The sequence below is a fragment of the Pinus tabuliformis genome, chromosome 8 (assembly GCF_031772625.1).
Source record: "Pinus tabuliformis cultivar Carrire ecotype Pingquan chromosome 8, CPIR1, whole genome shotgun sequence".
Lineage (NCBI taxonomy): Eukaryota > Viridiplantae > Streptophyta > Pinopsida > Pinales > Pinaceae > Pinus > Pinus tabuliformis.
In genome coordinates this window covers 115,098,926-115,126,237 of record NC_142294.1, presented here as the reverse complement: position 1 = coordinate 115,126,237, position 27,312 = coordinate 115,098,926, and the positions used below count along the sequence as shown (strand labels likewise).

Here is a 27,312-nt window from a genome sequence, read left to right as displayed (position 1 = left end):
GATTTGTATCCAAGATAAGAATAGTCCCGAGGATCGATATTCTTCGAGGATAGGGTATCCAAGATAAGAATAGTCTTGAGGACATACCTGGTGAACATCTAGATGGGGTATGTGCCTAGAGAGGCGGTGGTGGTATCCATATTTGTTCCTCCCAGCATTGTGCTTTGATCTAGTGGAGAGATAGAGCTTGTTACTTAGGGCCTTGCTATTTTGGACAATGTTGGTGATGATGATGATGCTTATCAATCTGAATCCCTTATGAGAATATTTCAATTTGAGAGTTTCCTGTTGCGTTATTATGAATACCTCTCTAGTTAAGAGGGAGTGTTGGAGATGTAACTAGTGTCAATATTCATAATGTAACTCAAATGTGCTATTGATGTATTTATTAAATTTTTTTATTATATTTGTTATTATTATTTATTTTCTAGTCAAGGCATGTTCTTCATGCTTATATGGTTTATTGAGTCAAAAGAAAATGTATTTGAGTCAAAGTCCCATTTGAACTTCTTGTAAGAAAAAGAAAAATCATTTTATTTGAGTCAAAATGTCAAATTGTCATCCACAAGACCAAGTTGGCCCTACCTAGATAAGTCGGCCCTACCTGAACAATTTGGTCTAGAAGAGGTTACTATTCGACCTCCTGGACATGTATAAATATAAGGTAGTCAACCTCATTTGATCACTTAACCAATCACATGGATTTCTGTGCAAGAAGAAGAAGAATGTAAATGAAAGTCAAAGGAGAGAGAGAGCGAAGTCAAAGGAGAGAGAAATTTGAGTATTTCTGCCCTAATTTCTTCTCACACGTGCACGTTTTTTGTGGTTTCTAAGGCTATTATAGCACTGTAATTCGACCATCATTGCAGGTCTGAAAATTTCAGAAGTTTGACCAAAATTGTAGAGGTTTGGCGAACATTGACCGTGTTGAGTTTGACTTATTAGAAGAAGGCTTGGAGGAGGGATGACTTCGGGTATTTGTGGAATTATTGGTCTTGATCTTGAGTCTTGGATATCTCACTTTGATTTGATTCTACAAGAAGAAGATTTTCTTAGGTTTTCCCCCTTGTCAGGTTTTTCCTCGGCTTGGAGCCTACATCTTTGTGTTCTTTATCTCTTGTGATCTTCATGTTTTGTATATTTTTGTAATTGCTTGATGAAGAGAACATAATAAAAGAAATAAGAAACCAACAAAGATTCAATTATCAAGTGAGAGAAATCAACCCTAATATACAAGCATCTTGATTTCTCAACATTCGTTTGGGTGAAATCGTCCCACATCAAATCCATTCAAAAAGATGTTGACGAGTAAGAATCTCGTACACAAAAGTTAACCACTGCTTCACGCACGTAGGGTTGTGAGGAGCATGTAGATATACCTAGCTTGATGTAAGAGTCACCCTTGATGGAGATTCCTTTGATAGTTCAGGCTAACACCTTGGGGGAGAGAGTAGAGCACACACCCTTATAGTCATCCATTGACGAGGTGCCAGCAGACATAAAGGTGTCCACCATTGAGGAGGTGCCATCTCTTGTTGAGGTATCCATTCATGAGGTGTTCGATGCCGTGTCTGAGTTTTTAGGTGATGGTAGCGCACAACAAATTGGTGAGTTGCCAGGAGATATCCACCATTGATGAGGTGCTAGGAGACACTGAGGTATCCCCCATTGATGAGGTGACAAGAGACACTGAGGTATCCACCATTGATGAGGTGCCAGGAGATACAATGGTATTAGTTGATGGCCGTCCATAACAGTTTCATCAGTTCTAGGTCGGCCTTCTAGCATTGAGAAGGAAGGTCACGATAGTCGCGAGGCCATTCTACAGTAGAATGAGGGCTAGAGGGCATGAGAGTGGTTTGTACCGAGTTAGTGGCCAAGTTGGCGCACGTTAGGGAACAATTGGATTCCCTAATGGTACAAGTAGAGGAGTACACGTTGGAGCACGGGAGCAACCCTCTTCAATCATACATAGATGGGGCTGGCAGCATTGTTAGGTTACCTTTGCCCATTAAAGATAGAGAGAGGGTAGAGCTACCTAGTCAGATTTCATGTGTTGACCGAGAGAGCGAGATGAGGTGAGATGAGTTGCATAGGGCGCAACATTCGAATGTTGGGGTTGTTGCATGTTTGGGTACACATACATTTGATCTTGCCCTTGTGGTTGGATGGTGAGAGGTTCTGAGTTGGTACACAGTGGAGTGGGCTGGACTCATCATGGAGATGGCCGTAGTCTGGAGTGAAGCTCAATGGGAGCTCTCAGACATTGAGGGTACTGGAGGTGCATTGGGATCCAGGTGGGGCTTCCTATATGATATCAGACATGCGGGGTGGCTATGGCATAGATGAGATAGTTGACCTAGTGACTGAGCGCATACATTCCTTAGGGGAGGTCCAGCTGACGCTAGTGGCTATGCGGGTTGTTTTGGCATGTTGGTTGTGCATGTGGTTGTAGGATGATTAACATTCTTTGGTAGGAGCTGGTCGGAGTAGGTGGCATGGGTAGGCCGCCAGAATGGGCGTTGTATGGAGACGATGCTCTCTCGTTGATTTATTGGGCACAAGCGCCATCAAAGATCGACACAACAATGATATCCCTTCTAGTAGGTGTGGAGTTAGGCCGCTCAAGTATACTGGGACGGATGAGGAGATATGTCGTGTGTCATGATGGGTTCACTAGTAGAGTGGCAGATACTTTGGCACATGTGGGATACCATATGTTACAAGATGGTATGACAGTAGGAAATGGTACTAAGGATTGCACAAAGTTGTGTCGCAGTGTGCAATGTTATGCAGAGGGATGCGACTTGATGAGTACAAACCCAATTTAAGACCATCACATCTAGTGGTGTATGGGGCTATGCAGTGAGGAGCAATGGCCTGCAGAGGAGCATGGAGATGCATGGTTGTGTGCCGTAGCACATTGTTTTGTGCTGTGGAGTAAGAGTAGTGACTCACATTGCGTTGAGTATACGTGGGGTGTCAGGTACAATGACATAGGCAGGATATGAGATGGTACATGATGATACAACAATAGCAGGGGGTATTCATTGGTGTACAGGAGTAGGACATAATGTACAGTGGCATGGCGAGGAGTACAGGGATACTCGGTGGTATGTGTGAAAATTTCTAAACAGAAATTCTATTACTGCAACAATTGATTTATTTTACCTACTTATTATCCAATAAGTTATTTACGAAATTCTTTCTGTAAATATTAAAATAAATTCTACTGCAGATATCACACCATTATACATAAACAAATACATGCACAAGAACCAAACACATCAACACAATTATTTTTGGACAATTGTCCCCAAAAAAACCCAATGCAGGAAAACTGGTGCAGCAGAGGAGGGTTTTATTAATCTTCAGCAACAATCGCTTTTACAGAAATTTTTTGCATAGATACTGGGAGAAAACACCTGAGACTTTTCTCCGAGACTTTCTGACATCCTGGAGGACTTCCTTTCCCTACTGCGTCAGGCCTGCATCATTCTTCTTAGCTCTGCACTGCTTTGTCCTTCACTGTGTCATCCGCTACGTCTCTATGATCTGCGTATCCCTTTGTGCTGTCTCTCAAAGTCCCTGTGTCACCTCTTCTAGTGTTCCTGACTGCTGCTAATCACGCCCTCTTCCTCCACCCTGCAACTGTCCCTCTGAAATCGATTTTCCCTCTTTGAAAAATTGATTTTCCTTGGGATACCGAGTATCTGCTGGTGTGTCTCCAAATGACCCTCAAGTCTTCTCTTATACATTTTCTGTTGATGGATCAACGTCCGAGATTAAATCCCTAATCAACCGCTAAGATTAAAATAGACTTGATTCTCGTCTCTTAGAAGCTCCTCATCCTTATCTTTATTAATACCCATTAATATTTTTATTTTCCTAAGTTTAAACTTACGAACCCATTAAAAATATTAATTATTTTAATAACTCATTATTCAGATGGAATTTCCCAAAACAATTTATGGGTTTTGGAGATCTCATGTGCTGTAGCTTCTTCACCAATTTTCATGGCTAGAGAAGATCCGATGCTACCACAAATCAACACTCCCTCTTAGCGAGGAATGTGCTCTAGTAATGCTCCACCACTGAACATCACACTAATCCTTCCGCACCGGTACCTGTGCTGATGTTGAGCCTGCTGCCCTACATACTCTACACTGCTTCCTCTTGTACTGCTGCTCATGGCTTTGCCACTGCCACTGCTACATCTGTACTACAGCTCCCTCTGCATCTGTGCTGATGCTGGTCCTTCCTCCCAACACTGTATCTGCACTGCAACTCTCGCAAATGCTGCATCATGCTGCCCATAGCACTGATAACTGCTGCACGGCAACACCTGACACTTATCCATCCTGCTACTGAAATGGATTCTTTACCATCCCCATCTTGGCCTTCGTAAGGATGTCTGCCACATGTGCTCCTGTAGGAGTGTAGCTCAACTGTACAGCTCCTCGTTGGACACAGTCTCTGACAAAGTGACACCAAATATCAATGTGCTTCAACCAATCATGAAATACTGGATTCTTAGAGAGCTTGATGCAACTCTGATTATCACACATGATCTTGGTTGCCTCCATCCTTCTTCTGAATAGGTTCACAAGCAATTTTCTAAGCCAGATGGCTTCGCATCAAGCCATGCTAGCGGCCATATATTCTGCTTCAGCTGAGCTCAGAGTTACGAATTTCCGTTTCCTATTGCACCAGGAGGTCATCCCCGATCTAATGTTGAAACAATACCCAAAGGTACTTTTCCGATCTACTGAACTTCCAGCCCAGTCTGCATCAGTAAACCCACTTAGTCCGAATCAATACTTTTGGTGTACAATAGTCCATACTCGACTGTTCCCGGTATATATCTGAGAACATGTTTGGCTGTTGTCCAATGCGCCCTCTTAGGTTCCACCATGAATTGATTGAGGGTGTTGACAAGCATAACAAATGTCTGGCCTGGTATTGACCAGATACATTAGGGACCTTAAGAGCTACCTGTATAAGGTGGGATCAACATCTTTGTCTTCTGATGCATCAATTTTCTTCCAGTTGGTGATCATTGGAGTAGCCATAGGCCTACAATCTTGCATCCTGAATCTCTTCAGGGTTTCTGTAGTGTATCTCCCTTGTCCAAGGAAGATCTCACCCTTCTGCTACCATACTTCCAACCCTAGGAAATAATGCATCTGTCCCAAATCCTTCATGTCGAATTCTATGGCTAGACTCTTCTTGCAGTCCTCGATGAGCCTGGATGATCCTGTCAAGAAGAGATCATCCACATATAATACTAGGACTAGAGGCTCATTCTCTACAACCAGATAGTAGAGATTGGGGTCTGCATCACTGTTGACGAACCCCATCTTCTGGAAGTAGCTATGAATTCGACCATACCATGCTCTAGGTGCCTGATTGATTCCGTACAAGGCTTTCTTCAATCTGCAGACATGAGATTTTTTCTCATGTGTCTCAAAGCTTTCTAGCTGTTCAATGTATACTTCCTCTTCTATCACCCCATTCAAGAATGTTGTTTTGACATCCATCTGATGAATCTCCCACCCCATTTGTGCTGCAAGAGATATCTCGGTTCTAATAGATGTATACCTGGCTATGGGGGTGAAGGTCTCTTCGTAGGTTATTCCTTGCTTCTGAGCATACCCCTTAGCCATAAACTTGACTTTGTAGTTTTTCACACTGTCATCTGCAGCGTATTTGATCTTGTAGATCCATCTCGAACCTACCACTGATTTGTCCGGAGGCCTAGGCACTACTTCCCAGATATCATTCACCATTATAGCGCTGTATTCCTCCACCATCGCATCCATCCAAACTTGTTGTCGAGCGGCCTCCTGATAACTGGAAGGTTCCCCAACTTGAGCTACTAAGGCCTGATATCTATTTGGCTGTCTTCGCTCCCTTTTACTGTTCCTGGGTGCACCAATGAAATCTTCCGCATCTCATAGAATCTATCGGAGTTTCCGACTCGTTCTTCCTCTGTTAGTAGGTCCATCTATTAGCTCTTCCTCTTCCTGTGATTCCTCTTGTTCGGATGGAGAATTTCTGGTACTGGCTTCCATTGGTTGAAGTGGTTTGACCAACGACTCATCTTTTGACCGCTCCTTAGAAGGCATTTCTCGAGATTTTCTGAAAGCACTATCTTCCATGAACTTCACATCTCACTGAAGTATTACCTTTTTGCTCCCTGGAAGATAGATTCTATATGCCTTAGCATTCTCGCTATATCCTACAAGATATCCTTTCTCTACAGTTTGATCTAACTTCTTCCTCTTCTCCTCGGGTATACGACGATATGCTAAACTCCCAAATATCCTGAAATGACTAACATCAGGTGTCTTCCCGGTGAAGAGCTGTTCTGGAGTAATCTTGTCCAATGCCCTATGAGGAGTTCTATTCTAGAGATAAACTGCCTTGCTGGATGTTTTTGCCCTTAGGAATTTTGGCATATCCTGATCATACATCATAGCCCTCGCTGCTTCCTTAATAGTCTTGTTCTTCCTTTCTGCTACTCCATTCTGCTTCGGATTGTAGGGAGCTGTCTACTCTCTTATGATGCCCTCCCTAGCGCAAAAATCGGTGAAGTCCTTGTTGACATACTCTCCAGCATTGTCTGAGTGAAACACTTTTATTTTCTTTCCTGTCAGATTCTCCACTAGAGCCTTGAACTCATTGAATCGACAGAAAATCTCATCCTTGGTTTTTAGAAAATAGATCCAAGTGTTCTTGGAATGGTCATCGATGAAGGTGATGAAGTATTTGGCACGACTAAGAGCTTTTGTGGACATCGATCCGCAGATATCTGAGTGTATAAATCCTAGTACACTCTTGGCCCTATTTTTACTTCTAGGAAATGCTGCTTTAGCATACTTGCCCAAAGCACACCCTTTGCATACATCATCTCATTCTGTACTAAGATCTGGAACTCCTGTTACAGTTTTTCTGAGAATTCTCAGAGCCCCATGGTGCAAGTGTCCCATCGTTCTGTGCCATAGTTCATTCAAATACTTGTCTCCATTACTGCCTATCAGTGCCATTGGTGATTCTAGCTACAACCTGTACAACCTGTTACTTTTGATTCCGATCTGTACCTTCTTTTTTCAGCTTAGGTGTTTGACGTATAATTTCTCCTTGATGAAGAAAACGTCATAGCCCTTGCTTTGAAGTTGAGATACGGAAAGTAAGTTCATCCCCAGTCCTGGCACATGCAACACATTGGTAGCTCGGAACCGCTCTCCTGTTTCTGTTTGAAAAACTATAGTACCCTTCCCTACTAGAGTACACTTGGCCTTATTCCCCATGGTGATTTGAAAATTCATTCTTTCCTCCTGATAATTTGAGAAAAATTCCCAGATTCCTATCATATGCCAAGAGGCTCCACTGTCTATATACCATACCCCTGATGATGCAGAGCTTGCTATGCAAGCAACTTCTTCCTCCAATCTGGAAGCCAACATAGAGAAATCAAAATTTCTATCTCTTATGCAATCCTCTGAAAATCTACACGAGTCTCCAGACGTGGATGCTTCTGCACCAAGTTCTTGACCCATAATTGATTTTCCCTTCCTGTCTATGAATCTTTGCTCTGATACCATGTGAAAACTTCTAAACATAACTTCTATTACTGCAGCAAATGATTTATTTTACCTACTTATTATCCAATAAGTTATTTATGAAATTCTTTCAGTATTATTAAAATAAATTCTACTGCAAATATCACAACATTATACAAGAACAATTACATGCACAAGAATCAAACACATCAACCCATTTATTTTTGGACAATTGTCCCCTGAAAAACCCAATGCGGGAAAACTGGTGCAATAGGGGAGGGTTTTATTAATCTTCAACAATAATCACTATTACAAATTTTTTTTGCATAGACACTGGGAGAAAACCCTTGAGACTTTTCTCCGAGACTTTTTGACACCCTGGAGGACTTCCTTTCCCTACTGCGTCAACCCTGCTTCATTCTGCTTGGCTCTGTGCTGCTCTGTCCTTCACTGTGTCATCCACTGCGTCTCTATGATTTGCGTCTCCCTCTGCATTGTCTCTCAGAGTCCCTGCGTCACCTCTTTTGGTGTTCTTGACTACTGCTAATCACCCCCTCTTCCTCCACCTTGCAACTCTCCCTCTGAAATCGATTTTTCCTCTCTCTGAAAAATTGATTTTCCTTTGGATATTGAGTATCTACTGGTGTGTCTCCAAATGACTCTCAAGTCTTCTCTTATACTTTTCCCGTTGATGAATCAATGACTGAGATTAAATCCCTAATCAACGGCTAAGATTAAAATAGACTTGATCCTCATCCCTTAGAAGCTCCTCATCCTTATCTTTATTAATACCCATTAATATTTTTATTTTCCTAAGTTTAGACTTAGGAACCCATTAAAAATATTAATTATTTTAATAACTCCTTATCTGGATGGAATTTTCGAAAACGATTTTTGGTTTTTGGAGATCTCATGTGCTTTAGCCTCCTTCCACCAATTTTCATGGCTAGAGCACATCTGATGCTACCACAAATCAACAATATGCAGGGGCGTATGGTACTGCACAACAGGGTCTTGGAGTGTTTCCTCCAAGTAGATTTATGGACAAGGATACCAGGCACACCTTTGTGTGTAGTTCACTCATGATTGATGAGGGCATAGATGGGTGACATTTGATGATATTCGTGGGGACTCACATGCATGTCCCTCTTCTACACCGCTTGCAGGCATAGATGATTTTGCTGTTGTCCTTTGACACTGTGGGCATGAGTAACAGGGTGCGGGGAGCTCATCTGAGATATTTGGATGGGACTTAGCGCACCAAGGGAGAGACTTCTCAATGGTGGCATTGGGTCAGGGCACTTGCTGACAAGTACCAGTTTAGGGAGTGCATGGTTTGCGTCAGGGCTAACGTATTTTCCACCCTTGAGTTCACACTTATGCGGATGCATGCCACATTTTGGGCGAGGCACGTCGAGGTGTCACAAGAGCATATATAACAGGTGGATGACCTCTGCTGGAAGATGTTTAGGCTCCAGGTAGTATTGGGGTGTGCTTTTAGGAGGCAGGATGGCAGATTTCATGATGTGGTATGGCAGGCGCAGGGAAGTTTTGAGTACACCAGTTTGATTCATCATATGCAGAATCTATATATTGATTACATGTAGGGAGCAAAGATGTGGAACAAGAGGGTTCCAACAGTGATCAAGACTATGTCTTAACGGATCTGGTTATGTGATCCGAGGATTCAGTTGGCTGACAGGTCACTCCATTTCGTGATGAGCAGGGTCATGGTAGAGTGTGATCTAGCTCACTTTGAGGCTGACACATGGGGAATCACTGAGGCCTCCATTGTATGGCGAGTTAGGTTTATCCAGTTGTTGCTTAGGATCGAGATTAGTAATGGATGGGTAGATATTGACATCATAGAGATACCTGGGCATGATGAGCTTGATCTTTGTTGATATTTCACCACCAGGTTTTAAGGGAGGAGGATACAACGTGCCCACGATGGGCATACCATCAAAGCCAGAGTGGCACAGTGACAACATGGTGGCACCTTTCTGACACTAGCATGGGACCTGGGTATCACAGTATTGGACAACGCAATGACCTTCAGGGATGAGCTGGCTAACACAAGGGGAGATCATTCAGATATTCCATCAGGTTTTTGTGACTTGCTGATGGCATGGGGGATTTCATCAACATGGCAGGTTGGTTAGTAGGATGATATCAAGGGAAGCCCATGCGGGAGAGACTTCATCCCCACGGGGATTGGGTTGTATCTTTGGGAGTTTACCCTGGGACTGAAGGAGGTCGACTTCTCACTAGGGAAGCTTCATGGGGAATTGGACGAAGTCCTACATTATCATGATGCTCTACTTATTGATAGTATGCAGAGGGCTTCTGTTACCTATGCTTGGCTGGACAGTGAGTGGAGCAAGGGGTCTTTCATAATGATCAGGATGACTTGGGATCCAAGTATCGATAGATTCCTTCATGACTAGACAGTATAGAGATCAGGGATGACTCGGCGACACATTTGGGACCTTGGTATTACTGGTGGTGATAGTGGTGATCAACAGTCAAAGGGGGTGCTTGTTCAGCCATTGCTTGAGGATAAACAATTTTTGGCGTGGAGGACTGTAATATCCCCAATTTTGTTTTTCAACAATAGAGATGATTTTTTGGAAGAGGAGGCAATTTCGACATTGGGGCTTAGTAGGAAAAAAGGAAATTGCAGCGCTAGTGGAACGTGGGGCCTGCAAGAGAGAGAAATTCGACCCAAGAAGGGAACTTAGAGGAGAGAGAAAGAGGAGGGGGTGTGAATTAGAAGAGAGGAAGGGTGGGGGTCACCAAGGGAGAGGAGGAGGCCAAAAATTATAAACAAGGAGAAGAGGCCTTCATTAGCATCTTTTGACAATCCAACTTCTGAATGCAAGCTTTTCTTGAGCTATTTAGCCAAGTAAACCGATGCTATTTAGCACAAGGAATTCCTAAACGGGAAATCCACCTCTATCTTCAGTGAACTTCAAGTGTCACCATCGAAGAGTATTTGGGAGGTTGTTCTGAGCAATTGAGGTGTCACATTTGCAGGGAATTCTTCAACTGGTGCATGCTTCTCTTAGGGCGCAAAAGAAAGTTCGTGTGGGTGAGAAGAGCTCGCAAACAATGGAGCTTGGGCTGCAGATTTTGCAGGTCATTTCCCACAAGGAGGACGAGTTTATCCTTGGAGATTTGCAGGGCTAAAAGTGCTATAATTGGAGTGCCGAATTTGTGTATTGAGGGATTGTGCAAGGGTTTATTGGTAACTTTTGTGGACTTGTTGAGAGTAGGTGTTTTGGAGGCTCGAGGAGCTTGGAATCACTTGGAGATTGGGGGAGAAATTTTGTAGGAGTTGGGGAGGATTTCTTGAGGGAATTTTGGTCCATTTTGCAGCAGTTCGATTTCTGTAGCTTCACTGGCAAACTTGTGGGAGCTACACGCAGATTTGGGGTCACTAGTGACTTGTGGATTTAGCCCAAAACCTTTTGGGGTTTTTTGGGTTTGGTGAGAGGAGGCTATGATTAACTTTGCAGAATTTTCTGAGCACTTCTGAGGGCAGAATTCCTAGTTCCATCCAGTAGCCAATATAAAAAAATGTTGGAGGGCGTAGTTTACCCTGGGACCATTTCCACCACTTTGGTTCGTGATATATTTTTCGGTCTTGCCAAGTATCTAGTGAGGAAGCCACCATCAAAGTTTCAACTCATTTCGGGCATACTTCAGAGCAGTTCCTCCTGTTTCCTTCAAGCAACAACTAACCGATCTTCCTGGGCATGCACAGTTCTTCCCGGGGGATCATTCCAACATTCGAGCATTGTAGTCACACCTAGGTTCTTGCCATAGCTTGCAGTAGTAAGCCTAGGTTCCTCTACTCTCATTTATTGTACTTAGATATACCCATATTAATACATTGACTAAGAGTTTTTGCTCATATTTCCATGTTCAAATGTGTATGGTTATGCATATCCGAATTTTGTAGCTATAGCTAGTTCATTGCTTCGGTTATCCACGATGTTTTTCCATTTGTAATATTACAATAGGATTTGTGTAGGGACAATTTATTTTGAATACAATGTTTTTAGCTTGGGAGGCTATGGAGTGGGCTCGGTAGTTTGATCATAAGACCCTCTTCTTGAAAATTGACTTTAATAGAAGATATAACTATATTGATTGGACATCCATCATGGACATGTTGGCTTGTCTTGGTTTTGGCCCATCAAGTGTTAGTTGTGGGAATTTCTAAGTCTAACCCGTTAGAAACCCTTCCCCTTCATGTACTTTTTGATTTATTTCTGCCTACTTGTTCTTATTAATTAACAAGTTGTTTACCATGTAAAAAATGAAAATAAATACAAGTACATGCTCAACACATTACAAATCATCAACTGAAGGAAACAAAACAAGCACACAAGTGACACCGTTGTTTTTGGACCAATGTGCCTGGAAAAACCCAATGCGGGAAGGCTGGTGCAGCTATTTGAGGATTTTAGTTATTAAGTAGTTTCAGAATACAATTTGGGGGCCAAAATTGGCTCACCCAACAGAGAATAATCTCAACAGTAGTACCTCGTAGTCGGAGACAGATATTCCGGCTGAAACCTCAGATAAACACTCCGACAGCTCCCAGCTCCAATCTGCGCCACGAAAACCCCAACGTCAACCTCTATGGACTGCGTCAGCCCTTTCTGGCCCAGCGTTTGCGCAACATCATCCTAGCTCGCCCTGCGTCAGCCCTTAGAGTCTCTGCGTCACCCACGCTGGCTCTCTGAGACACTGCGCATCTCCTGGTTGCCTTTGTGTGAGCCCTCGCTGGCTCTGTGTGAACCTTTGGCTGGCTCTACGTCCCTCTATCCTGGCGTTTGCGCTGATCCTCCAGGTACTATCTTTGCCTCTCTGCTTCTATATTCATTGCCCCTCAGCTGCAACTCTGATCACTCTTTCGACTTCCTCAACAAACCCTGCCCCAGAAAATTGAAATCTTCATCAACTCGGTGTGTTCTCCAAGTGACCCTCAAGCCTCCTCTTATACTTCTCTCGTTGATAATTCAATAGCCGAGATTAAGTCCCTAATCAATGACTAAGATTAGATCTGGCTTGATCCATGACTTTTGGGCTATTCTAACTCAGTTTTATATTAATTCACATTAATATTTTATTTTTCCTAAGTTTAGACTTAGGGACTCCATTAAAAATATTAATTATTTTAATATATCCCAAACTGGTTAGATTCTGCCCAAACCATTTCTTGGTATTAGAGATCTCATGTGCTTTTGCCTCTCCACCAATTTTTGTGGCTAGAGCACATCCGATGCTACCCCAAATCAACACTCCCTCTTAGCAAGGACTGTGCTCTAGTAATACTCCTCACTTAACATCACCCTGATCATCCGACATCGGTCCTTGTGCTGATGCTAGGCCTGTTGCCCAACATCCTCACATCCGATGCTACTCGAAATCAACACTCCCTCTTAGCGAGGACCGTGCTCTAGTAATACTCTTCACTGAGCATCACCTTGATCATTCGACATCAGTCCCTGTGATGATGCTAGGCCTGTTGCCCAACATCCTTTGCATTGTTGCATCATGTACTGCTACCCATGGCCTTGCCACTGTCATTGCTGCATCCGTAGGACAACCCCTCTCATCATGCTACATCGTGCTGCCCATAGCACTACCACTGTTAACTGCTGCATTGCAACTCAGTTACTGAGAAGTAAGTAACAGATCTCCCAACTTTGACATCTCTGTCAGGCTAGAGACACCCTCGATGTTGAAACTCCCTTTGTTGCTGACAAGTGCTCCCTCTCTGACCTCTGCGCTGCTGCAACAACTCCATGCATCTCGCACTGCTGCCTCATGTTATCCTGGGACTCCTGCACTGTAGCCCTCTTTATCGCTTCATCCACATCTGTCTCTACCGACATCCGCCAATCTTGCTACTCCTCTTCAGGGCTCCCATAGCAAGATATAATCCAAGAGGTTGGGCACCTCGAGGATCCTGCCCCTCATCGCTTGTAGTCCGTCTAACTACAGCTCGATGTCTCCCCAGTTCCGCTCAAGTGGGGTGTGAGCACTCATGGCACAGTCATCATCTGTCTCCAATTCCTTCTCCGCCCTTGCTAGCGCAACCTTGGTCTCAGAAGCCTCTCCTTTGCTCTTCTTCCCCGAACATTGGCTTGCAGAGTGACCCAGTTCCCCACAATTGAAGCATTTGACCTTGGAGAGGTCCTTCTTCTCTTTCTCCTGCTTTCCCTCAGATGCTAGAGCAGCATCCTCCTCTTCCTCGGACATTGGCTCGCAGAGTGACCCAGTTCCTCACAGTTGAAGCATTTGACCTTGGAGAGGTCCTTATTCTTCTATTTCTCCTGCTTTCCTCAGATGCTAGGGCAGCATCCTCCTCTTCCTCCTTCTTGACTCTGATCCCCTTGCCGCTGCTTCCTGCCTTGCTTAGCCTTCTGATCTCTTCTTGGCGAAGAGCCTCCCACGTTTCCTCCCAATCTAGAAGGGTTGCCCTGCCCAGTATGCTCTGGACAAACACCTCCCAGTCTTCTAAGACTGCATTCAGGGCTGCTCTCACCATCAATTCTTGTTCCGACGTGGCCCCCTATGGAAGTCAGTTGATCCCGGATCTCCTTCAATCGACTGAGGAAGGTGTCGATCTATTCTCCCTTTTGCATCTGGTATGACCACAACTGATTTTCTAGTAGCATCTTCCTTTGCATGGAAGTATGCTGATACAACTTCTTTAGGGCCTCCCACATCTCCTTTGCCGTATTCTTCTCGGCAATGTGTGGTACTACATGGTCCTTGACCCTGTCAAGGATGATGCTCTTGGCTCTCGCCATTGCATCTTCGTACTTATCGTTATCAACTGGGTCAACTGGGACTGCTATTGTCCTCAAGGCGAATTGCTTGAGACAGTTCTTGTCTAGAACGGATAAGATTTTGGCCTTCCAGACTACGAAGTTTGAGGCTCCGTTCAGTCTGTCCTGGTCTCTTACCTCGTTCACTGCGATCTCGCTGCTCCTCTACTTACCTTCTGAAAGTTCTCAGTGTGACTCCCTCTGAGCCTCGATTTCCCTTTTGGAAACCCCTCTGCCAATGTCGAGATGCTCCCACTCCGATCCTTAGTGCAGTTGCACCACCGATTCAGATTTCTTGGCTAGAAATTCTTGGCAGCAACTCCCTCCTCCTTGGTCTTGCCCTGTTAGGTACTGTTTTGACTACAGTACCCCACCAAGTTCACTCTGCAACTTACCCATAGCCTTCTAAGCTCCAGCAAACTGAAGGTTTAGAGCTTCTAGGCTCTGTGCAATCCCGACACTAGCAAAATCCACACCTCTTGGCCATGGGCATCAATCCTTCCTGACTGAGAAAGATGACCGGGCACTGCGTAGGTCGAGTCTGCTCTCCTTTGTTGCTGCGCTGAGCCTCTTCCCGACTCAAACTTGATGATGCAGGCACTGCATCACCCTTTCCTTGCTGCTTCTCTTCTAGGAACAACTTTTGTCACTCGGGACAACTGTTTTCTGTTGCTGCTACTCTGCTTGGCTGATTTCCTCAGTTCTCCTGTGATCTGCAACCACGCTCTGATACCATGTTGGAATTTCTAAGTCTAACCTGTTAGAAACCCTTCATGTACTTTCTGATTTATTTCTGCTTACTTGTTATTATTAATTAACAAGTTATTTACCATGTAAATACTGAAAATAAATACAAGTACATGCTCAACACATTACAGATCATGAATTGAAGAAAACAAAACAAGCGCACAAGTGACACCATTGGTTTTAGACCAATGTCCCTGGAAAAACCCAGTGCGGGAAAACTGGTGCAACTATCTGAGGGTTTTAATTATTAAGCAGTTTCAGAATACAATCTGGGTGCCAAAACCAGCTCACCTAACAAAGAATAATCTCGGCAGTAGTACTTCTCAGTCAGAGACAGATGTTCTGGCTGAAACCCCAGATAAACACTTCGACAGCTACCAGCTCCAATTTGCCCCACAAAAACCCCAGCGTCAACCTCTAGGGACTGCGTGAGCCCTTTCTGGCTCAGTGTCTGCCCAACGTCACCCTAGCTTTCCCGCGTCAGCCTTTGGAGGCACTGTGTCAGCCCTTAGAGCCTCTGCATCACCCACGATGGCTCTCTGAGGCACTGTGCAGTTCCTGGCTGCCTCTGCATGAGCCCTGGCTGGCTTTGTGTGAACCTCTGGCTGGCTCTGCGTCCCTCTCTCCCGACTTCTGCGCTGATCCTCCTGGTACTATCTCTGCCTCTCTGCTTCTGTATTCACTGCCCCTCAGCTGCAACTCTGATCACTCTTTCGACTTCCTCAGCAAACCCTGCCCCAAAAAATCGAAATCTTGATCAACTCGGTGTGTTCTCCAAGTGACCCTCAAGCCTCCTCTTATACTTTTCTCGTTGACAATTCAACGGCTGAGATTAATTCCCTAATCAATGGCTATGATTAGATCTGGCTTGATCCATGACTTTTGGACCATTCTAACTCATTTTTATATTAATTCACATTAATATTTTATTTTCCCCAAGTTTAGACTTAGGGACTCCATTAAAAATATTAATTATGTTAATATCTTCCAAACTGGTTAGATTCTGCCCAAACCATTTCTGTGTATTGGAGATCTCATGTGCTTTAGCCTCTCCACCAATGTTCGTGGCTAGAGCACATCCGATGCTACCCCAAATCAACATTAGCATGATTAATATCTTGTTCTCACGTGCCTCAACCTTTGTTTCTATGAATAATGCTTTGTCTCCTTGCATTCGCCTTCATTCACCTATCTTTATGTGTTGATTGTTGATGCTTTTGGTTATCTATTGGAGCCAACTTCCGTACGAGGGCATCTTAGAGGTATCTCTTTGCTAGAGAATGATGATATGGCGAGCAACCATCTTGTGGATGATTCTCCTTTGTTTGTGATTGGTGAAAGGGTGTTTGTGTCACTTCCAGATATTGTTTGGTTGTGTTTGTGAAGCTATTGGGGCTATTATCAGTGATCAAATGATTGGCTCTTGGTTGGTTAGTCTTGATGAGTTGCTTGCCTAAATTCTTACTGCTTGGAACTTTGTTCATCATGGTGGTGTTACTGTGAAATATCATGGTATTCCATTTGGGGTTGGACTCTCTTTGAATGCTATTATGTGTGCTGTTGGCTCCCCAACAGGGTATACAATTTTGTTGTTTGGAATAGATTTTGTGCTTGTATTTGTGGGCCATATATTATAGGACTCATGGTCCAAGGATGAGGGGGGCCTTGGTTTGATGGATGTTGCTACATAAGGGTGCATATTTGTAGCTAAGTGGGTAGTTGGATGTCTGATGGGTGCCTCTCCTTGGAAGGTTTTGTTCTTGCATAAATTGCTTTTAGCACAACATGTTGGTCATATTTGGGGCTAGTTTGGCTTATGTGACATCGTATCTGCCCCTTGTAATTTCTAGCTTGCAAGATATTTTATATTTAGGAGCATTTGGGCAACCATGAGGAAGGTTGGAAGGTTAGTTTGTTAGTGGATGCGAGGCAACTGAGTTGGGTGGCACTTGGCTGGAAGGCTGATCTGGAATTGGAAGCTAGAAAGCACTTGTGTTTTGACCTTCCACACTTTCAAGCAAGAAGATTAAGTAGGAAGTTCCTTTTCTAAAGGAATCTATTGGATGCCAATTCTTGCTGTTGGAAGTGTTATCGCTTAGTGGCTTGAGAATATGCTTTATCTCCTATGGATTCACTCACCTTTTTGGAGATTGTTGGGCTCATCCTGCAGGAAGTTCTTTTCAAGAAGAACATTGATATGCTATGTCCCTTTTGGTGTTATTGGGATTGGAGTTTCTGGTACCCTGTGACATAATATGATTGTCTTAGGCTTTACTTCATTTTTCTTCAAAGACATGTGATAAGCCCACTCTTGAATGCACGGTGGGTTTCATTGGATGCTGAGAATTGTTAGATCAGAGATTGCATAGAGTTTGGTTGATGTGGGTTTCCTATAACTTATGTGTTTTTGCTTGGTTGGCCAATAGGGGCCTTCCAGATGGACTTTGCCTCCCTTGTCCAAAGGTGGAAACTGTGAAGCACATTTTATGAGATTGCTTCTCTGAAAGGTCTTGTTGGGATAAGATTCAATTGTAGTTGGCAATTATTCTTCAGCAGCACCTAAATTGGAAGGCAGTTTTGTTGGGGGATTCTAGATTTTTGATTCATGATTCTTTGGCTGGTGTTTGGCATTGTTTGAGAATTTCAGCATTATCTGTTCTTTGGTCACCTTTTGTCAACTATGGAGGGAGGAGATATGTATGCATCCGCTGGCAAAAGGATCATTATTGATTAAGGATGCCAAACATTTGGACTCTGCTGCTTATTCTGATTTTATAGCTGTTTTAGTTTTCCAGGGATGAGGATGTAGATATCATTGTATATACCCTTCTTTTCTTGCTGCTAATGCTAATAATTTTCTATATATATGAGAAGCATATTTTACCAAAAAAGAAAAAAATTATACTCTGGAGTCGTGTTCCCTATCTGTATATGCTCTATGCATTGTTTATAGTGCCGTCTTTGGTGATTTTGTTCTTACAAAGCCATCGCTGTATTTAATCTCTACAGATTCCATAATAGCACTGGTTATCATGAACTTTACTTCTTTTCTTACACTATGAAACAATTTCTATGGTTCAGAAGGGCTGATATGTTTGTTATGTGAAATGACAGGCAGGCGACATCAGAGTCTTCAGCTGGAAGTGCTCTATCTACGTTACGTTGAGATGCTTCAGAAGCATAAAGAGTCCCTAAGACCCTCTCAAACATGGGACATCATAGTGCAAGGTCTCAGTCAATATCCTTGGAATTCAGAAATGTGCTCTTCATTGATACGTGCCATCTCCCTGCCTGCCTTCACAAGCAAGCTTCGTCGCCTCTTTGATGAATACTGTCAAAAGTAATGCTTCTTTATTAGCCTGCAGACATATTGGTTTCTCAGCTATTTTCTCCATTAGTACAGTAGTAATTTGATTCAGTGCTTGAAAAAATATATAATTATAAGATATTTTGAAAAATATTTAAACATTGTCCTTACTGAATCTGCAATCCCATTTTATATGATTTAATTTCATAATCTTCAGGATATAAGATCCAATTTATTAAAGATATCTCTGAGCTTTGTAAGGAAATGGTAGGTGTTTTCTATCACTCTCTTAATAGTATGCTATGTTAATTTTTCTCACTTGCCCAAGAATACATCTCTATATGTAGAAGAACTTATGGGATATGTTCCCCATAAGTTTTCTGTCTGTTTATTTCCAAAAGATAAAGCATTACGTCTGCATATACTCCAACATTTTCTCATGTAAAACTTATGTCCTTGGTGGATTATAATTTCTCAAATGTGTCGATTCAGTTTATACTATAGCAATAGCCTAGTGTGTACAAAGTTGTAAATTGTTTGTTATTTCTTTCAGCCGCATTCTTGAAAGCAATGTTTCAGAAACTCCTTCCACGACCTCACTTGATGACACTTAGTCTAGTGAATATGTATCATAATTGTACTGTATGCCTTCTCCTTTCAGTGACTCAGTCCAAGTTGATCACTTGCTCACTTTATTTTTTTGTTATTGGTTACTTGGTCGGTTCTGATCATCCTCTCTCTTGCTTTGTATTCTATATATGGTTAATACAAGTGTACAACATGTAGAATCTTCTCATATACTTGCATAACGTGCTCTATTGTGTTTTCTTGTGTGTCTTTCATCCATTGCTTGTATTTTGCCCATGCCAATTGGTTTTAAAGCCTAAATATTAGGGCTTTCCTAGGGCTCCACAATTCTGACTTCCTTAATGATTTTCTCCTTTGGTCTCTCTTAAGTGGTTGGGAAACAAATAGGTAAGCTACTTTTTCGTGAATCTCCTTTAGTATTGTTTTTTGGCAGTTTCTTTCTATACTAAAATTTTTCTTTGGTTGTGGGTCTGGGCTGCAGGTGTTGAAATTTGTGATTTTAGACTTGTTGCTGCACAAACTAGCAGGCCTTGTGAAGAGGCAAAAGCTAGAGGGCACAACAACATGTGGGACAAAGGCCCGCTGTCACCACAACCTAGGTCCCCTGCGCTTTTCAGATTGTCACTGGCGGGAGGAGTCCCAGTGTTACTCACTTGTGATAAATGTCTTCATGGTAGGTTAGAAGTGAGGAAAGGAAGCTCATTCAATGGAAAGATTCAACAAAGGTGAAAGCCTTGGGAGAGACTAATAAAAATTTCCACGAAAAACCCCTTTGAGAATAGGTACACAAGACCCGGGGTTGAGATTTAACACGAGAAAAGGGTACATCCAAGGTCAGGGTAGATGAGAAAAAAGGCAATGTATCAGTTAGTTCACTAAGCACTAAAGGAATTGCCTTCAAAGAATCCCTAAGTTGAAGGATTAACTTCTAGGGTTCCCTATTGATGTGATAACTAGGGCATCAAAATTTAGAGAATCCACCATGGGAATTTCACCAAAATTTGAGGTCCTTTAGAGGAGACACAAAGAAAGAGTTCTATCTAAACAAAATTAAAAAAATTCCTCCTCCAAGATATTTCACACCAAGTCCTAGATGAGTCTCCTTATCCTTGAGGGATGAATTTTTAAAATAGAAAAGAATGAAAATTAGGGCTTAAATTTGTGTGTGACCACCAAGGGACTTTATTAGTGCCTATAACATTGGGAGTATGGAGTCATGGGTGCTTATAATTGGCTAAATTGACCTTCAAGGAGGCTAAAAGAGGATGCCTTAGTTACCGTTTTCAACTATCACTCTCTTTAGTATTAATTGATGGAGTTTCAAAATTAATTCATCCATTGTTATATGTCCAAAAGTATTTCTCCAAAAAATTATTATTTTGTGAATATTATACATTTGTAAATAATTTGTAAATGATTTCTAACCCATTTGTTTTGCAGTACTTGGGGTTTTATATTTTTGGGGTTTCATATTTTTGTATATATATTTGAGGTTTGGCATTGTTTGATTCATTTGTGCAGGTGGATTTCAAAATTGCTCAAGAGAATTTTGCTGGGGTTTTGAGGCTGATCTAGGCCTAGGAAGGCAAGATGTCGCTTCCAATCATCCTCCAACCTCAACGTCCAACACAAGAAGGAAGCTTTCTAGCATTTTGCAGTGATTTTGTGGCGAATTTGTGTTTTTTGCAATGTTTCAAATTTTTTTAGTCCCTAAGGCCTAGCCATCTAGCCTCTTTTCCCCTAGCCGTGAGCCCTAGAGGGCTTTTTATGCTCTTGGCCTCCCTTTTCCTTGAGCCACTAGCCCTCTAAGGACTAGCCACAACTCTTAGAGGCCCTTCCAGGGCCTCGACCGCCTTGATTTAGCTAGCTACAGGCCCAAGAAGGCCCCAGTCCCCCATGTTTCCCTTGGTCGTGGGCTTGGGGAGCCTCCTTAGGCCCTCGACCCCCATCAAACCCTTAGCAGAAGCCCTAAAAGGGCCTTTTCCTTGGCCGCTAGACCCTAAGGGGCCTTCTCCAGCTCAACGTCAGCCCTATTGTGCTTGACGTCAGTCTTGGAGGGGTTATTTGCCCTAGCCCTGGCCTTATTTGACCATTTTCCCTTCACCTCTCCCCATTGTCTAGCCTTTCTAGCCTTTCATTTGCCCTTACTAACCCTAGTCTTGGGGTTTCCTAGCCCTTTAACCCTTGCCCTAGCTCTTTTTTCAGTCATCTCTTGTACATTGTTTGAGTGGGCTAATGTTGTGGTTTTGCAGCATTATCAAAGCTAACTTGGTGGTTGCAAGTAGCCAAGCTCATTGGAAGTCAAACTAACCCTCAACTAGGCCTTTAGGCTTCTTGGTTTGCCTCTCTCTCCCTCATTATCTTCTCTATTTTGCTACAGCCATTTATGCATAGATATAACTCTAATAAAAAACATTAAAATTGACCAAAGATCTCCAATAATCGCTTAATTCAATTGGGTAGTCATTGGAGCTTATTTTACATTGATAATTTGGCATCTTGTTGGCTTATGGAAGACTGAATCACTAATTTTCTTTGTTATCACAAGTCTGACATATGCTCTTTGAGGTTTGATCTGAACATTAAGAGTCTGATCTATAACTTTTAAGAAATCTCATAATCAATCGGAAACCATTGGAAAGTTTAATGCATTGATTTTCTAGCTTATCTTTGACATCTTGCATTATCTCTTGACTGCTGATATAAATTTGCAGACCTCTGAAAACAAGGTTGCAACAATGATATATCATATATAAGTCTCTAAAATTGACTAAAGAACTTTTATAATTCATAATCATTTATGGTTGAAGCGATTTAGATTTAAAATTTGGTCATTGGCATCATTTGCACTCTTGCATTCACACACATAAGTGCTCTAATTGGTTTCATAATTGTTGATGAGATTGGCTCTAAGTGACATTGTGGATAAATGCTTTCCTTGTTATCATTGTTCCTTGGGTAAGTGGATATATTGCTCATTTTTTAATTAAATATCTCTTGTGGGTTTTGTGAATCTATGTCACTCTTAAAAGCGCTATAATTATTGGCATATTAGTGATTCATTATTATAATCTTGGAGATTGCTAATTCATTAATAACATTGGCCTTGTCTTATTTATCTCTTGAGCTATTGTCTATTGATATCATTGGCAACATTTTTTGGCACTTTTTGAATTGAGCACTTTCTGTTGTGGTGAAGATTGTCATTCATTTATTATTTAAGTACTTCATTGTTATGAATTATTGTAATCAAGTACTTAAGATGCTTAATAATCTCACCTTAAGAGCACTCTATCATATTTTGCATTTGCATCGTAGGACTAGCCTCTTGCATTAATTTATTAACTTCAAAGCATAAGCTTGGTCGATAGAGAGATAGTCCCACCTTTCTCATCTAGCTTGAGGGGTCTGTTGAAGTTTCTAATTTTCTTTAGTTAGAAACCCTTCATGCACTTTTTCTGATTTATTCCTACCTACTTGTTATTTTTTTTTCCTTTAACAAGTTATTTACAAAGTAAATACTGAAAATAAACACCAGTGCATGCTCAACATATTACAGATCAGCAACTAAAAGAAACAAGAACAAACACACCACATGACACCATTATATTTGGACCAATGTCCCCGGAAAAACCCAATGCGGGAAAACTAGTGCAACTATCTGAGGGTTTTCTTATTAAGCAATATCAGAGTACAATTTGGGTGCCGAAACTGACCTACCCAACAGAGAATTTCCTTAGCAGCTATACCTCACAGTTTGAGAGAAATCTCCTGGCTGAAGCCCCGGAAAATCCTTCCGGTAGTTCCTCAGCACAAAACTGCTCTTGCAACCCCAACGCCTGCCCAATCTGGACTGCGTCAGCCCCTCTCTGTCTCACGCTGGCCCTGCGTCGGCCTTTCTTGGCCTGCGTCAGCCTCAGCAGGCCCTACGTCAGCTTTCTGGGCCTTTGCGTCAGACACGGTAGCCTCTCTGGTGCTCTGTGCAGCACTTGGCTACCTCTGTGTGGCTCTGCGTCAGCCCTTGTTGGCTCTGTGTCACTCTCCTTGGCTGCTGCGCTGCTCTCCCGACACAATCTCTGCCTGCTCTGTTTCTCTGTACTCAATGCCCCTCAGCTACTCTCCCGATCACTGACTTTATCTCACTTAGCAAACCCTGCTGTAGAGAATAGAATGACTGATCGTCTCGTGATCTTTCCAAGTGACCCTCAAGCCTCCTCTTATACTTTTCTTGTTGACATATCAATGGCCGAGAATAAGTCCCGAATCAATGACTAAGGTTAGATCTAGCTTGATCCATGTCTTTTGGAACACTCTAACATAGATTCATATTAATACACATTAATATTTTATTTTCCCTAAGTTTAGATTTAGGGGCTCCATTAAAAATATTAATTATTTTAATATCTTCTGATTTGTTTAGAATCTGCCCGAACCCTTTTTGGGTATTGGAGATCTCATGTTCCCCAACCTCTCCACCAAATTTTGTGGCTAGAGCACATCTGATGCTACCCCAAATCAACACTCCCTCTTAGCGCTGTCTGTGCTCTAGCAATACTCCTCACTGAGTATTACTCTGATCATCCGACATTGGTACTTGTGTTGATGCTAGGCCTTCCTGCCCACTATCCTCTACCCTGTTGCCTCCTGTACTGCTGCCCATGGTTCCAGCACTGCCACTGTCGCATTTGTATGACAGCTCCTCTGCATCTGTGCTGCTGCTGGTCCTTCCTCCCAACACTGCATCTGTACTGCACCTCCTCTCATCATGTTGTATCGTGTTGCCCACTGCTGCACTACAACTCAGTTACTGAGAAGTAAGTAACTGATCTCCCAACTGCCTCCCTGTTGGGCTAGAAACACCCTCTGATGCTGAAGCTCCCTCTGCCACTGACAAGTGATTCCTCTCTCTGACCTCTGCGCTGCTGCAACAACTCCTTGCATCTCACACTATTGCACACCTCGCCGTGCCTTCCTGCACTGGTGCAACACTCCTGTGCCTCTCGCGCTGGTGCAACGTGCTAGCTCTGCACTGTCTCGGGACACCTGCACTGTAGCTTTCTCTACCGCTCCATCTGCATCCGTCTCTACCTACTTAGTTAGTCCTGCTACTCCTCATCCAAGAGGCTGGGTACCTCGAGGATCCTGCCCCTCATCGCCTGTAGTTCGCTTGACTACAGCTCGATGTCTCCCCCCTTCTGCTCAAGTGGCATGTGTGCACTCATGGCACAGTCATCGTTTGTCAAAACTTCCTTCTTTACATGTGCTAGCACTGCCTTAGTCTTGGAAGACTCTCCCTTACTCTTCTTCCTTGGGCACTGGGTCGCATGATGACACATCTCCCCACAGTGGAAGCACTTGATCTTGGAGAGATCTTTCTTCTTCCGCTTCTCCTGTTTTCCCTTGGATGCTAGGGCCACATCCTCCTCCTCCTGCTTGACCTTGATCCCTTTGCTGCTGCTACCTGTCTTCGACTGCCATCTGATCTCTTCCTGGCAAAGAGCTGCCCACATCTTGTCCCAAGGTAGGAGAGTCCCTCTACCCAGGATACTCTGGACAAACACTTCCCGATTTTTTGAGATAGCATTTAGGGCTGTCCTCACCATAAGCTCCTAATCCGGTGTCGCTCCTATAACAGTCAACTGGTCTCAGATCTCATTCAATCCTCCGAGGAAGGTGTCAATCGATTGACCCTTCTTCATCTGATACGACCTCATCTGGTTCTCGAGCAACATTCTTTTCTACACAGAAGTATGCTGGTACAAGTTCTTGAGAGCCTCCCACATCTCAACTGCTGTTTCCTTCTCGGCTATATGTGGTACCACATGATCCTTGACCCTGTTAAGGATAATGCACTTGGCCCTCGCCATTGCCTCTTCGTACCTTTCATTTTCAATGGGGTGGATTGGGACAACTATAACCTTCAAGGCGAAGTTCTTAACACGATTCCTGCCAAGCACTGATAAGATTCTGGCCTTCCAGACTGCGAAGTTTGATGCTCTGTCCAACCTATCCTGGTCTCTTACCTCGTGTAGTGCCAGGACGCTCCTCTACGTCCCTCCTGGAAGTTCTCTGTTCGACTCTTCTGAGTCTCTACTTCCCGTCTGGAAGTTCTCTTCTAGACTCCCTCTGAGTCCTAATTTCCCTCTTGGAAATCCTTCTGCCGCTTGTTGAGATGTCCCCTACTCTAATCGTCTTGTGCAATTGCACTGCTGATCTAGGTTCCTCGGCTAGAAACCCTTGGTAACAACTCCTCTAGCACTGCCCTGTCTGGTAATGTTTTGACTATAGTACCTCACCAGCTGCACTTTGCAATATTTCTGCAGCCTTCTAGACTCCAACAACTGCTTTTCTGTGAATTGCATTTGCCCCTCTCTGCCCCACGCTGGCTCTGCGTCAGCCCTCTGGCCTTCTGCGTCAGCTCTCTGGCCTTCTGCGTCAGCAACGCCGACCTCTCTGAGGTTCTGCGTAGTTCCTAGCTTCGTCTGCATGGCTTTGGTTGGCTCTGCGTCACACTTCCTTGCTTCTGGGATGCTAGAAACAACTTCTGTCACCTCGGGACTGCTGTTTTCTGCTGCTATTGCTCTGCTTGGCTGATATCTTTTAGTCCTCCTGTGATCTGCATCCTGGCTTTGGTACCATGTTGAAGTTTCTAATTTTCTTTAGTTAGAAACCCTTCATGCACTTTTTTTGATTTATTCCTACCTACTTTTTATTTTTTTCTTTAACAAGTTATTTACAAAGTCAATATTGAAAATAAACACTAGTGCATGCTCAACATATTACAGATCAACAACTAAAAGAAATAAGAACAAACACACCACATGACACCATTATTTTTGGACCAATGTACCCGAAAAAGCCCAATGCGGGAAAACTGGTGTAGTTATCTGAGGGTTTTCTTATTAAGCAATATCAGAGTACAATCTGGGTGCCGAAACTGGCTTACCCAACAGAGAATTTCCTTAGCTATACCTCATAGTTTGAGAGAAATCTCTTTGTTGAAACCCTGGAAAATTCTTTCGGCAGTTCCTCAGCACAAAACTGCTCTTGCAACCCCAATGTCTGCCCAATCTGGACTGCGTCAGCCCTTCTCTGTCTCACGCTGGCCCTGCGTCAGCCTCAGGAGGCCTGGCGCCAGCTTTCTCGGCCTCTGTGTTAGACACGCTGGCCTCTTTGGTGCTTTGCGCAGCACTTCGCTGCCTCTGCATGGCCCTGCGTGAGTCCTTGCTGGCTCTGCGTCACTCTCCTTGGCTGTTGCGCTACTCTCCTTGGTTGTTGTGCTGCTCTCCCGGCACAATCTCTGCCTTCTCGTTTCTCTGTACTCAATGCCCCTCAATGCCCCTTAGCTGCTCTCCCGATCACTGATTCTATCTCTCTTAGCAAACCCCGCTCTGAAGAATAGAATGACTGATCATCTGGTGTCCTCTCCCAAGTGACCGTCAAGCCTCCTCTTATACTTTTCCTGTTGACGTCTCAACGGCCGAGATTAATTCCTTAATGAACGGCTAAGATTAGATTTGGCTTGATCCATGTCTTTTGGACCACTCTAACACAGATTCATATTAATACACATTAATATTTTATTTTCCCTAAGTTTAGACTTAGGGACTCCATTAAAAATATTAATTATTTTAATATCCCATGATCTGTTTAGAATCTGCGCAAACCCTTTCTGGGTATTGGAGATCTCATGTGCCTCAACCTGTCCACTAAATTTCGTGGCTAGAGCACATCCGATGCTACCCCAAATCAACAGGGTGATGTTGAATTAAATATCTCTTGTGGGTTTTGTGCATCTAAATCACTCTTAAAAGCAATGTTTTAAAACTCCGACTCCAACCCCGACTCAGCCGAGGGTTGACTCCGACTCCGACTCCGACTCGGTATCGACTCGACTGGCTTGATTTCAATGACTCGGTCGTTGTAAAAAATACATTAAATATTTATTTTTTATAAAAACACATAATTTTAAAGACATTCATTCATGTTTCCAAACACACAACATTAGAATATAGATAGAAGACAACATATGATCAAAGTAGGCTCATGGATATATCCATTATATCAAAATGGCACCTAGTGCACTGTCCAATAAATACACGATGATGATATAGAGATCAAAACAAAAACACATAACCAAGGACGCTAGAAATGGCCTCTACAACAAAAGTCTGTGACCAGTACCACTGGCTACTGCTAGAGTTGCTAACATCATTTGGCTTAGTGTTACTTGGGAGTGGGAGCGAAAGCGGGGAGC

At 43.1% G+C, this 27,312-nt stretch overlaps 1 protein-coding gene across 2 annotated transcripts in view; it reads left to right on the top strand.

The window, feature by feature from the left end:
• The window catches only part of LOC149234392 (uncharacterized), a 404,784-nt gene that overhangs the window by 270,747 nt on the left and 106,725 nt on the right, over positions 1-27,312 (top strand). For both annotated transcript variants that reach the window (XM_089371822.1, XM_089371823.1), the window contains exon 9: positions 18,275-18,500. In XM_089371822.1, coding sequence (XP_089227948.1) covers positions 18,275-18,500 — 226 coding nt within the window. The remainder of the gene's footprint in view (positions 1-18,274; positions 18,501-27,312) is intronic.